Source organism: Myotis myotis, unplaced genomic scaffold (genome assembly GCF_014108235.1).
Source record: "Myotis myotis isolate mMyoMyo1 unplaced genomic scaffold, mMyoMyo1.p scaffold_m19_p_18, whole genome shotgun sequence".
Lineage (NCBI taxonomy): Eukaryota > Metazoa > Chordata > Mammalia > Chiroptera > Vespertilionidae > Myotis > Myotis myotis.
In genome coordinates, this window is record NW_023416322.1 from 31,605,957 (window position 1) to 31,619,328 (window position 13,372).

Genomic DNA, 13,372 nt, shown 5'->3' on the forward strand with positions numbered 1-13,372 from the left:
CTCTTTAGAGTTATGAAGGTTTCCTAGCAATGGGATCAGAAGCCAAACTGTGGGATTTGAAAGGTCCCGCTCCTTCGGCCAAAGACTGAAATCTCCAGTGTGATTCCCTTAGGCCATGTCAAGAGGCAGTCAGGGACATACTCCTCAGGCATGGCCCTCTGGTGATGGCATGCACCCTGGGCCAGAGGATTTGAAAACAATGTCAGTCATCCACTCCGGCTGGCCGTCCCCCTGCCCAGCCTGCGGCACAGTTGCATCAGAAAGGGGGCCAGTCACTCACTAGGCTGCCCATTTCAAGAATGCCAAAATCTCTATGAATGTGTGCAATCACAGGGGGGTGGGGCGACAACCTGGGTCACGTAACAGGCCAAACACAAGAGACTGGCCCCGATCAATAGATGAGTCACAGCTAGAGTATAAAACCTCAGAAGCTCCAGTGTTCCTCACACAGCCAGCATCTCCCTCTTCTCACTCACCTTCCTTTGGGTAAGTGTGGGTTTACTGGCCCTGGTCTTTTCAGCGGGTCTGGACCAGGCCTGCATAGGCCAGAGCAGGGGATGGACAGGCGAGGTCTCTCTTTGCTTTGGGAGCTACTGGACCTCTGGCTTCCCAACTGCATTCGTGCTTAGAGGGGATTCAGGCAGGAAAGAAAGGGGGGTTGGGTTGATGCTGTGGAGATGGTGTTGCTTGCCTTCTGGCCGGAATGTAAACTTCACAAGGCAAGACTATCTCCTGTCTCTCAGGCACCTCTGTAGGGGCCAGGCCTGGTGCTGGGCACAGGGAGACACTCTATGGAGACTGTCTGAGACGGCCTGGGACTGGGTTGTCAGGAGAGGCGGAGTCTACTCTCATGAAGTAGAGGGAGAATGAGTCAGAGAATGCTGCTGATGGGAGAGATTTTAGGAGCCATCAGAACCCCAAAGCTTGTTTTACAGAGAGGGAGATGACTTGTGAGATGCTGGGATCCAACTTCCTACTAGTCCAGGCCCCTAGACCAAGGTTGGACTGCACAAGTGGTAAAGGCGGTGGCTGACATCATCGGGTGAGAGATGGTGGTCCAAAGGACCAACGGAGTCCAGGCAGGACCACGGGGGAGCCTCCTTTTTCTGATAACTGTCCCAGATGATGGCCAAGCTCAGCGGGATAGACCAAGAGCTTGAACTAAAAGTTTTTGCAGAGAATATGCTACTGCAGCTTTCTGATTTTCCAACAAACCCTCTGTTGTGCAGGGGATGAGTAAAATCCCCACCCTATGTGAAGGTCTGTAGTATTCTTCTATTTGCACTTATTGATTCAGTGTTGGGACTGGAAGAGACCTGAGAGATGAAGTACTCCAACCCCTCACTTTACAGGAAGTGAGGAAATAGGAGAGAGTGTGGGTCCTTCGCTCCAAAATCACACAAGAGTCCAGAGGCAGAGCTGGGGAGAGAAGAATGGGCACCACTAACCAGGCTATATAGGTAGAGCTTGGAAAAAACCTCCTGCGAGAGGACGCAACTCTTTCCCAAAAAGCACCACTCCTAGGAATCCCAGCTGAGAGCTCTCCAGATCTGAACAAGGAGAGCATGAAGCCTGCTCAAGCAGGCTGCTCCTGGTGATGGGTTGCCATGGCTACAGCTGCCTCCTCCCCTTCATCCTCTCTCCACTGGTCCATAATGCTCTCTCTGCCCTCCTTCCAGGGTTTCCTTCCACCTCAGAGAAGATGTCTCAGAAAAAGCAGCCCACCCCCCAGTGCCCCGTGTTCTGCGGGAAATCCTCCGGCGGCGGCGGTGGCGGCGGCGGCAGCTCCGGTGGCTGCGGTGGTGGCGGTGGAGGCGGCTCCGGTGGCTGCGGCGGCGGCGGCAGCTATGGTGGCGGCTCCGGAGGGGGCATCAAGTATTCCGGGGGCGGCGGCTCCGGCGGCGGAGGCTCTGGCTGCTACTCCAGCGGCGGCGGCTACTCCGGCGGCGGAAGCTCCGGTGGCTGCGGCAGCAGCGGCGGCGGCGGCTCCGGAGGGGGCATCAAATACTCCGGCGGCGGCGGCGGCGGCGGCGGCGGCTCTGGCTGTGGTGGCGGCTACTCCGGCGGTGGCGGCTACTCCGGAGGCGGCGGCTCTGGAGGGGGCATCAAGTACTCCGGCGGCGGAGGCTCCGGCTGCGGCGGGGGCTCGTCCGGCGGCGGTGGAGGCTGCGGCGGCTACTCCGGCGGCGGCTCTGGCGGCTCTGGCGGCTGCGGCGGCTCTGGAGGGGGCATCAAGTACTCCGGCGGCGGTGGAGGCTCCGGCTGCGGCGGGGGCTCGTCCGGCGGCGGTGGAGGCTGCGGTGGCTACTCCGGCGGCGGCGGCGGCGGTGGCTCTGGAGGGGGCATCAAGTACTCCGGGGGCGGCGGCTCCGGCGGCGGCGGGGGCTCATCCGGCGGCGGTGGAGGCTCCAGCTGCGGTGGCTACTCTGGTGGCGGCGGCTCCGAGTGCGGTGGCTACTCCGGCGGCGGCGGTGGCGGCTCCGGCCAGCAGATCTGCCAGAGCTATGGAGGCGGCTCCTCCGGCGGCGGCGGCGGCGGCTGCGGGGGTGGCTCCTCCGGCGGCGGCGGCGGCGGCTGCGGCTACTCCGGTGGCGGAGGTTACTCCGGCGGCGGCGGCGGCGGCGGCTCAGGCCAGCAGATCTGCCAGAGCTATGTAAGCGGCTCCTCCGGTGGCGGCGGCGGCTGCGGGGGCGGCTCCTCCGGCGGCGGCGGCGGCGGCTGTGGCTACTCCGGTGGCGGAGGTTACTCCGGCGGCGGCGGCTGCGGTGGGGGCTCCTCTGGCGGCGGCGGCGGCTCTGGCGGCGGCTCTGGCGGCTACTGCCAGCAGACCTCGTGCGTCCCCCAGCAGTGCTACTACGGGGGGTCGTCTGGCGGCGGCGGCGGCGGCGGCTGCGGAGGCGGCTCCTCCGGGGGCGACTGCTACTCCGGCGGTGGGGGTGGCGGCGGATCCGGCTGTGGCGGCGGCTCCTCTGGGGGCGGCGGCGGCGGCGGCTCCGGGAGTGCCCAGTGCGTCCCGGTCTGCCACCAGACCCAGCAGAAGCAGGCGCCCAGCTGGCCATGCAAATGAGGCCCGCGGGACGCCACGGAGGCGCGGGAGCTGGAGGTGTTCTTCGTGGGCGCCGACGGGCTTAGTGTTCTCGTGATAATGCCATGAGGTTCCAAAGCCTCACCGTTTTAACCCCCCTGGAAGAAGCCATCGAACCCTCCAGCTGTATCTTGTTCTGCAGTTTTCCCCTTGGCTTCTGCACCACTACCTCCCAACCCCAGTGCCTCCTCAGCCAATAAATTTGCTGATCATGAGAATTTCTGGGTATCCATGAGTCTTTGTAGCTTCCAAGTTCATTCATTCTATTCTTCTTCTCTCTTTTCTTCCATTCACTCACCCATAGGTGTACATTCATTCAACACATCTATTTATTCTACTGGGGAAAAGGGACTGGATAGATGGGAGTCACCAGGGGTGGGAAGAATGCCTGGCAGCCAAAGATAGGAACTCTGATTTGGAGCTTAAGATCGAGAAGTGCTCCCCAAACACAAACATCTTGGGGAAAGGTTTCAATAAACAGCCCCTGTGCATTGAGTAGCCACCATGGGTCTCCTCATGGAGCCCAATGATTTTTAAAGACAGGGCTGCCCTGGGCAGATGCTCTCTCACAGTTCAGAGCCTACTCTGCAAGGTCTGAAAGCAGGGCAGCTGTACCGTGGGGCCACCAAGCTTATGCTACCCAGGAGAAGGCGTCATTGTGTCAGACGCTTATGAGCCTCTACAGTGTGAACACTGTTCCTGGGCACTTTAGGGACAACAGGTAGAGGAGCCCTTTCCTGCTGTCTTGAAGGAGCTTCACTGAACTTAGGAAAACACAATATAAGTGTGTGAGATGTTAAACACCAGAACCAGAGGGATCATGGGGAAACACGGGAAGCCTTCCACTTAGCAAGAAAGATGATACAGTGACTCTGTTAATTACGTAATACAGAACATCAAAAGGGATGGAGAACATCAGCCAGGTCAGGAACTTTCTAGGCCAGTGGTTCTCAACCTTGGCTGCACATTAGAATCACCTGGGAATCTTTTTAAAATCCTGACTTCTGGGCCTCATCCTCCGGAAATTCTGTCTCTTTGTTACTAATGTTGTGGCCTCAGCCCATAACAAAGAAACAGAATTTCCGGAGGATGAGGCCCAGAAGTCAGGATTTTAAAAAGATTCCCAGGTGATTCTAATGTGCAGCCAAGGTTGAGAACCACTGTTCGAGGCCCTATTCTATCTGCCATAAGTAAATGCCAATGTATTGACTTACTCAATGAAAATCACCTGCTACATGAATAAACCAAGGCATTCTTCCTACCCAATCACGGCTTGAGACAGAAAGAAAAATCACCCCTCCCCAGCTCTTTTATTTACAGTCACTGCCACTTTCATCATTTTACAACAGTCATTTATGGAGATCAAAACACATATAATCTTTAAAGATCAAATAGTCCAACCACTGCATTGGACTTCTAAATTTATTTAAAATTTACTTCTTTTATTAGGTTGTTAAGAGTTTTTATATGGTGGTTGAAAACTGAGGTGACACCATGGAGTTTGTTCTCTAATCTATGAATAGAGTGAGTTATATTAATATATTTTTTCCATGTTGAATCAACTTTGCATTCCTAGAGTAAAATTCAAGTTATTTTACATCGTTCTCATGCATTTTTGGATTTAGGTTAATAATTTCATTTAGTATTTTGCATCTGTATACATAAGAGATATTGGTTTGCAGTTTTTCTTTATTTTACTATTCATTTCTGGTTTTGGTGTCAAGGATAACAGGCAGCTTTACAAAATGCATTGGCATATGAACCTGTCTTTTTATACTCTGTAAGAATTTTTATACACCTAGAAAAGTCTATTTCTGGAACACTAGTAGAATTTGCAAATAAAACTGAGCTTGATGTTTTGTTTCATGGGAAGAGTTTAAATTCTTTGGTTATATAACCATTCAAAATTTTTATTCTTAATTCTGTTTTGAATATTTACATTTTTCTCAGAATATTTTCCATTTTATTGTTTTTATATTTGTTGACATAAGGTTGTTCATAATATCCACTTACTGTTTTAATCTTTGCTGCATCTTTAATTATATTTCTTTTCATCCCTAATAGTCATATATATATGACTTTTTAAAATTTATCTTCTGAAGATTAGTCTATTTTATTGGTCATTTCAAAGAACCAACTTCAGGCATTTTTAGATCTTCTGTCTTATATCTTTGTTTTTTTATTTCAATAATGTTTGTTCTCTTTATCATTTGCTTCTTATTTAAGTTTATTCTGTTGTTCCTTTTTAGACTTAAGTTATATAGCTAGTTTCATTATTTTCAATCTTACTTTTTTCCTAATGCAACCAATTAAGTCTTTATATTTCCCTCCAAGAACTGCTTTGTAGATAAACTGCTCTCTCAGAAAGCTTTCTGTCATTTTACTTTATCTTGGGAGTTCTGACATTTTATATGGATTTGTCTAGGTATTGGTCTTTTTATTATTATCATTAACATCTGATAGGCCCATTCAAACTGAAAACTCATATCTTTATTCAGCTCAACAAAATTTTCTTCTACTAGGTCTTCATTTAGTTTTCCCACCTTTCACTGCTTCTAGAAGTTCTATTAAACAGGTGTTACACTTTCTTGCTCTTTCCCCTATATCTCCAAATCTACTAACTTTTAGCTTAAATTTTCAATTGGGGGGGGGGGTATTATAAACTATACCTACAAGAGAATTTAATAAAAATTCATTAAAGTTTTATGAATACTAGAAAAATGGTGGCCTACGCTTTTCTGGGAGGCAGAGGCCCCCTTGCCCTGCAACCCTGTTCTTTATCCACATGGGGACTCTGCCTACTCTAGCCTCCAATCTCTCCCACCCCACAGACTTTTCAACTGCCTTCTGACTCCCACGAAGTGGTCACTTTCCCTGCCAGGTGTCCTTTGCCCTCTTGGCCTCTAAGTCCTATTGAGCTTGAAGTTCCCCAACTCTGAGGTACGTTGGGAAGTCCCCAGGTCTTAGTCCTAGGTCCCCAAATCTCAGCCGTTACAGACCATCCCACAAGTCTGAGCCCCTCAGCCAAATTCAACCAGCAAGTCCCCAGAGTCACTCTGGCTATCAGAGTCACATTTCTCCAAAACTCAAACTTTAAATCCACCCCAATCATAACCATAAATTTAGATTCCAGGTTCTGAGGTTACCAGATGCAGATGTCACCCTATCAACTACCAGTCCTCTTGACTCCATTCCAGTTTCTGCTCCCATACTTCCACGTTACAGCCCTAATCCTTTAATCTCACTGATCCGCTCCCCAATCTAGGTCTCAGCGTTCAGACCTTCAAAATCCTGAGCCCAACCCCAGGTTCATACTTTCAAATACAAACCTTAGTGGAGAGGCACCTTCCCTTTCCTATTTTCATCTTCATCTTCTTCTACCCATTCACCCCTTGCAGCGAGGCTCCTGGTCCTTGTTGCTTCCTCCCTCCCTCCCCACACTGGTGCCTTCACCGCCCCCCCCCCATGGGACACTTCCCCTTTCATCTTTGGCCTGAAGGATGCCATGGAGAAAGCAGGAGGACCCACAGGGCAGAGAAAATTCAAGGATGCCAAGTGGCTTATGAGATTCTCCAAGGCCTCTTTCATAAATAACCTGGAGAAGTTCCTTACCTGCCCCTCCTCATCTAAGAAGTCCCTCCATGCAGGCGTGTGGCTTTATGGAGAGCAGTACTCCAGCCTCCTCACCCCTGCCAGGGGCATGGCCTTGCATAGATTTATTCAGGTGGCTATGGAAAGGGGCAGAGGAGATGTTTTTTTGTGACAGACATTGACAGACTGCAGAGATAGCACCTTATTACTGGCCACCCTACAGAATTGCTGGGTCATAGAGTATGCATATGTATTTGTTTCTAGGGTTGCTGTAACAAAGCACCACAAACAGAATGGCTAAAAACCACGTACATTTATTTTCTCACAGTTCTGGAAACAAGAAGTAAAAAAAATCAGGGTGTTGACAGGGCCATAGTCTTTTAGAAATCTCTCAGAATGAACCTTTTCTTGCCTCTCCCAGTGTAGATGGGAGGACGTCACTGTTGTGCTTTGTGATCTCAACCTACCTGAGAGTCCCTGGCTCAAGAGTGCCCTGTGCCACCTGCATCGCACATGTGGTGAGCACAGGCAGGCTCTCGCGACCCCTGCTGGTGAGCAGCAGTACTGCACCTTATCCATAGCCGCTGGCCCTTTCCAACAGGAAGGTTTGAGGTTTCCTGAGTGAGCAAGCATCAGTCTTAGCTGCCCAGGTTGCCTTGTGGGTGATCCGTATTTTCTGAATCCCATCAGAGTTTCCACAAAAGAAGGGCACAGGGTCCCTGTATCTCTGGACATTAGACTACAGGGAAGTGCACTGACTTTGAAGTTAGGCAGGCTTGAGTTTGCAGGCCCTGCTCCGTGTCCTTACCAGCTGGGCCACCTTGGGCTCCTAATTGGCACTTCTTGGTTGTCACCTTTCTGAAGCCACTGGATCTTATAAGAAAATACCATAATATTAAGAGATAAAGTGTGTTAGTTGAAATCAGCAATTACGTATTATTACATATAATTTCATGTTATGAAATAAAAGACTCTCAGCCGTACGAGAAATAAAGAGCCTGATGTGACTAATGAAGAACTTGGGTAAGAAACGATGGCAACATTCACTCAGGCCATAGCATGGGGAAGGAAGGAAGGGACAGAGTCAGGAGCCATTTCTGAGATCAGAACCACGAGACTTGCAGCTAATTGCTTGCAAATTTTAGTTAGTATCTGTTGAGTAATGTTGGTTAACATTAGTCATTTCTTCTGCATTATCCCGTTCAATCTTCACTCTAGCCTTTTAAGTTGTGTATGTGTATAGCGCACTTTGCAGGTCTGGAAACTGAGATCTGGTCCCAGTTCTGTCCAGCTTCAAAGTACAAGCACTGAGCTAGTAACAATACTGCCTCCTGCGGTGGGTGTAGATGAAGAAGAGGAGGAAAGAGTGAGCTGAAGTTTTACTGCTTGGGAAAGGCTTTTGGAAAAAGGAGATACATTCACTGCTGGACATGTGGGAGCCGGGATGGCCATTGCACAGCCGTTGCATGTACGAATCTGCAGCTCTAAGGCCTTAGAGCTGGGAAGTTAAAACTATGATGGTGGATGAGATCATCAGCGAAAGAGCAGAGAACCAGAGAAGAGAGAGGAGGACAGAGCTCTGGGTGGAGGAAGAGCACCTGGTAGAAGAGTGATACGAAGAAGCCAAAGAGGCAAGAGGAAGGCCAGGCCCACCATGTTCCCTCCCTTCCAGTGGTTTTTGTGGAGTTGGGTTTTCTCTGCCAAGGAAAGCTTGGTTTACTCTGCAAACCTGGATTTCAGAATCCAGTTCCAACTGTCAATCAAATAAACAAAAAAACACATCTGACCTGACAGCCCCTTGCTGGTTCTCTTTTGCCCTCAAGATGGAATTTCAATGAAAACACTGAAATTACACCAGTCTAATTCCAGGGCTGATCTCTCAGAAATATCACTTTTTACTATGACCTCAAAGGTCCCACACAAACTGGCTCTGTTAGTTGGAGTCTCATCCCGTACACCAACAGGTTGTGGGTTTGATTCCTCATCAGGGCATATACCTAGGTTGCGGGTTCGATCCCTGGTCAGGACGCATATGGGAGGCAACCAATTGGTGTTTCTTTCTCACATCAATGTTTCTCTCTCTCTCTCCCTCCCTCCCTTCCCCTACAAATCCGTACAAACATATCCTTGGGTGAGGATTTTTTTTAAAAAAAAGGGGGGGAATTCCCAAGGGTGTGAAAAGGACCAGATCAAGGGAAGGAGTAGAAAAGTGGACCTTACAGAAGAGGGGCTCCTCACCTGCTGAGGCTGATGTGAAGAAAGCTCTGGGCATGTGGTCGCAGGAACATTTGTGAGGTCGCAGGAAGCTGAGAGAGGTCCTGCTGGTGGGCCTCAGTGTTCGCTGACAGCAAGAGGGTGGGGAGGGGAAGGAAGGGATATGTAGCAATATCTGCGAGGAGTGTGGGAGCAGGGGCTGACTAAGAGCGAGGGGAGATTTGTCCTCAGGCAGTGCTGGGCTCATCTGGGAGGCGGGCATGCCTCCTCCTCCACGTCTCAGGACAGGCTGCCTGGCCACTGGAGCCTGATGTGCCAAGAGCATTTTTGCGGGCAGAAGTACCAGGACACCAACACCTGGCACACTCCTGCAGCAAGTGCCCCAGCAAGTTTGCGTCTCCAGCCATTTCCCCCTCTTTCCTGTACACGCACCAGAAGGACATCCCGCCTCTTCACAAAGCAGGTCTAGGCAATCACCCCTGGCAAAGCTGCTCCACCCTACACTCACCAGGGCTTGCCCATTCCCAGCCCTGGTCTGGGAGCTGGCTCACCTGCACCACCTACTGGCCAAGTTAGGGCGGGGACTCCAGTTCTCTTCTGCTGTTCCCTAACCCACCTTACCCCCCAAACAACTGCAGGAGTGTGTGTGTGTGTGTGTGTGTGTGTGTGTGTGTGTGTGTGTGCGCGCGCGCGCGCGCGCGCGCTAAAGAATGAATAGAAATTGGCCAGGCAAAAAAATGAAGGGAGTGGGGGAGAACATTCCAGACATAGAGACAGAGCCCGGAGAAGGTCCACAGCCCATGGTTTTTAGGGCTCTGTCTCACCTCATGCTGGTTCCCTATGGGTCCTCCCCCTCACTTCATTCACACCCACCTCCAGTGAAAACCTCATTGGGAGAAGGCAACATTGGTTGCCATTACTCAGTGTGAGATCATATGGGTATTGTACACTTATTTGTCATTTTGCAAGTTTTGCCTTTCATCTTCAAATAGCAACCCAGAGAATTTCATCATGGCCTCAACTGGACAGAATAACGAACCAAGAGGGTTGAACAAGTATCTTTGGCTCCACTGGAACCAGAATGTAAACCAAGATTGTCGGTGATTTTAAGCAGCAACACCCCCTTAACTTCCTGACACCAGAAGTCTACAAATTGTTGAGTGTTTCCTTCCCACGTCCCGCGTGGTTCAGGGTTCAGGACCTGGAAGTGGAGCCGTACACAAATGAAAGAGAAGAGACAAGAGATAATTTGGGAATATTGGGGGGCCAGGCGGGCAAGTCCAACTCAAGGAGAAGGACTTCCACAGGTGCTCAGGCCTCACCAAGCTTTTTTTGATCTGGGATGCACCCATAGCATAGCCCTTAGGCAGGCGACCCCTGGCAACAGGCAGACTAGCCCATCAAGCAAGGATTTACATAATAATAAATGGGGAAGTTGCTTCAGCTACCACTGTCTGGACAAACAGAGGTGGCGCCTAGCTCCGACCTTTGCTAGGGCTTCAAAGGCACCCAGCCTTGGGGGGTGGGGGGGGAGGGAGTTTCTCTGTCGATGCTTATCAGATAGTGAAGGCAATAAACAGTTTCCCACAACAAATTACAAAGCTCTGTTCCCCCTCCACACGCCAAGCCAGTCAGAAAAGTCCTCTACTCCTCACCTTTGGGAACTATAGAAATACAACATCTCCTATGTGCCAGCTGGTGTGTCCAAGTTAACTCATAGGATTCCGCGGCCATACCCAGGTCAGATGGCCAGAATCCCAGAAGATGCACGGTTGAGATGTCAACCTCATTACATGTGTGTATAAAGACTAAGAGAGAGAGAGGGCCATGAAGAATGGAGTTCAAGGATACACTTGCCTTTTAGTGAAAAACAAGAATAAGAGTTTCAGATTGGAATTCATAAGAATATTGGTGATAACGGAAACGATTACTGTGGATGTTCAACAATAAAAGTGGATTGATTAATAGTAATGAACAGTGGCGTTTATACACCGCGTGCGCCCTTGTGCACACACACACGTATTTCACACAATCCCTCTCTCCCTCTGGCAGTCTCAGAATCACAGGAATCGAACGATAGATAGTTCCTGACAGATAGATAGTTCCATTGGTGGCCGATGCACCACACGCAGAGACCTGTGGCTGAGGGTCACTGTAATCCTAGACGTAGATTTCTGGAAAAACTATGCCAGGCAATGATGGTGCGGGGAGATGGGCGCGCAACCTGGGCTCTTGAGCACATGTCCTCAGTTACTCACCTGTGAAATGGGACCACAGTGCCCTGGGTTCTTGGGAGGGTCAAACGGGGCGATGCATGTGGGAGTGCCTGGTGCTCATTGCCCAACGTGTGTGAGGGATGGTAATGAAGGATTTGAATAAAAATGCTGAAGATAAAGAAGTGAGCGATAGCTCAGAGAGGATGACAAAATCAAATTCAGAAGGAGTTCAACACATTTTAAACGATGAGGAAACACTTCTCATGGGGCGCTTCATCAAGGCGAACCAGAGTCCCGCACGGGGGTGGAAACAGGGCCTGGTGATGCGTGATGGGGTGAGAGAAGGGGCGATAGCTGTTGTGATGGAAAGACCCACCAGGCCAGTGGGGCCGACCATGTGACCAAAGGGTACAGCAATCCCGGATTGCATCGCTATTATTATTATTATTATTATTATTACAACCTGAATTCAGAACTGGGCCATGTCCATGGGCTTTTACACGTATCGCCTTGTTCACTGAAGACTGCAATTGAATCGAGGGGAGTAATTACTTCCGTGAACTCTGAGTCAGGGAACCCCTTCCCTTGGTGTTCTGTCCACTTCCAGTCACCAGTTGTGAAACGAATGCGAGCACAGGAGGACAGCCCGACAGTGTGGGACCCGGGACAGAAGCTGCTGGGCACGGGCCTGCGCTCCCTAGCTGGGGGGCCTCACAGAGTGGCCTCATCTCTTCAGGCCGGGCCAGTTTCCTCAGCTGCCAGATTGGAACAGTAGCCCCTGCCCTGCTTGGATGAAATGAAATCACAGATACGTGCCCAGCGCAGAGTTTGCACAGAAAAATAAAGTCACTGTGCGTTATTAGGCATCAGCCCTCTCGATTATCCACTTACAATGTGCGCGCTGGGGGTCTGCTGTGCCCTGGTTTGATCCCAAGGGGCGTTTCCTTCCCTCCCTCCATCTTCACACCAGGGCTACTTCCCCTTCCCCACCCCTCCTCTCCCCCAGGGGATGAGCCAGTGGGAGCTCAGCAGGGACAGGCCAGACAAGCTACCTGCACTTGGCACCTGCTCCAGGACAAGTCAATAGACAATCAAATCATTGCACTGGCTCCCAGACTTTGTGATCACACCTGTCTAAACCCTCTGCTTAGCACCCACCGTGCTCCAGGAGCAGGCACGACATGAATGGTGAAAGCACGCTCCCTACCCTCGTGGCGCCTATAATCTAGTGGGAAAGTCAGACAATAAAAGCTGGAGAGAGAGAGAGAGAGAGAGAGAGAGAGAGAGAGAGAGAGAGAGAGAGTCAAAGAACAAGCGCCAAAGAAGAACAGAATAGGAGAATGCTCACCCAGGAGCGTCAAAAGCTAGACTCTTGGGAGAAGGAACCTGTGAGCTGAGCACTGGAGGATGAGCAAGAAATACGTCCCTCTTCCCTCACCTGGCAACATCAGTCTTGGGTACCAAGTGCTCTGGGCCATGCTGAGGGGGAATCCTCGGGTCCCTACCATGGTACCATGGGGAGGCACTTCTCACTCCAGCCCCCTGTGGAATGTCCCCCAGAGTTCCTGCTACACCTCCCAGGAGCTCCCGCCCCCACCACCCCTCCCAGGTAATAACACCCTCCCTCTTTGGGAACCTGCTCTTCTAACCAAGGCCCTGCCCTCAGCCAGCCCTGCCCAGCAGAACCTGCTGGGCCAGAAACACACCTGTCCCACTGCTGTGTGACTAAGCCTCTGGGAAATATGTACCTTCCCCAGAGCAGCCTCATCCTTGGCCTTCTGCCCCCCCTCCAACCCGCCCCCCCCCCGCCCCGCCCACATTCCTGGCAGCCCTGGGACAGGTAGGGCTTGGTTGGGGGGCTGAGTGAAGCCCATTGGTGGGAGTCCCAGCCCCCTTGTCCCACTGTTACTCCCATGCTGCCATATTCTAGATCAAAAGAGGGAGGCAAAGACAGGACCAGCCACAGCCGCAGAAGGGCAGGCAGAGAGGAGATGAGGAGCACTGAGGGGCAGCAGGTGAGGCAGCCTGAGAGGAAGAATGTGAGAGACAGCAAAGAGGTGCAAGGGAGGCAGAGGTAGAGACAGAGGCACTGAATGGGGCCTGAGATGTGGGCAGAAAGCCAAGGAGACAAAGGAAGAGCCAGTGGGCACAGGGAGAAGGCGGGCAGGGGCCTCCGGGGAAAACCTTTCCTGATGGGCCAGCTGCCACTGCTGCCTCCAGGCTGCGGTTACCGGTTACCATGGTTACCAGTTACAGGTGAGAAGGT

General features: G+C 51.2%; 1 protein-coding gene and 1 long non-coding RNA gene across 3 annotated transcripts; one reads left to right on the forward strand and one right to left on the reverse strand.

Moving 5' to 3' along the window:
* The first annotated feature begins 365 nt into the window (after nucleotides 1–365).
* Nucleotides 366–3,303, forward strand: LORICRIN (loricrin cornified envelope precursor protein). Of its 2 annotated transcripts, none has more exons than XM_036344580.1 (2): nucleotides 366–486; nucleotides 1,680–3,303. In XM_036344580.1, the coding sequence occupies exon 2, from the start codon at nucleotides 1,703–1,705 to the stop codon at nucleotides 3,065–3,067; it is 1,365 nt and encodes a 454-aa protein (XP_036200473.1). In that variant the 5' UTR covers nucleotides 366–486; nucleotides 1,680–1,702; the 3' UTR covers nucleotides 3,068–3,303. The 2 variants fall into 2 exon arrangements, with proteins under 2 accessions (XP_036200473.1, XP_036200474.1); XM_036344581.1 differs by lacking the exon at nucleotides 366–486 and adding an exon at nucleotides 493–1,042.
* A 3,684-nt stretch (nucleotides 3,304–6,987) lies between these two features.
* LOC118673364 lies at nucleotides 6,988–9,478 on the reverse strand. Its single transcript, XR_004973357.1, has 3 exons — nucleotides 8,915–9,478; nucleotides 8,330–8,429; nucleotides 6,988–8,007 (listed from the first exon to the last, which is right to left on the reverse strand). It is a non-coding gene; the product is annotated as an uncharacterized LOC118673364 (long non-coding RNA).
* Between the last annotated feature and the right edge of the window lie 3,894 nt (nucleotides 9,479–13,372).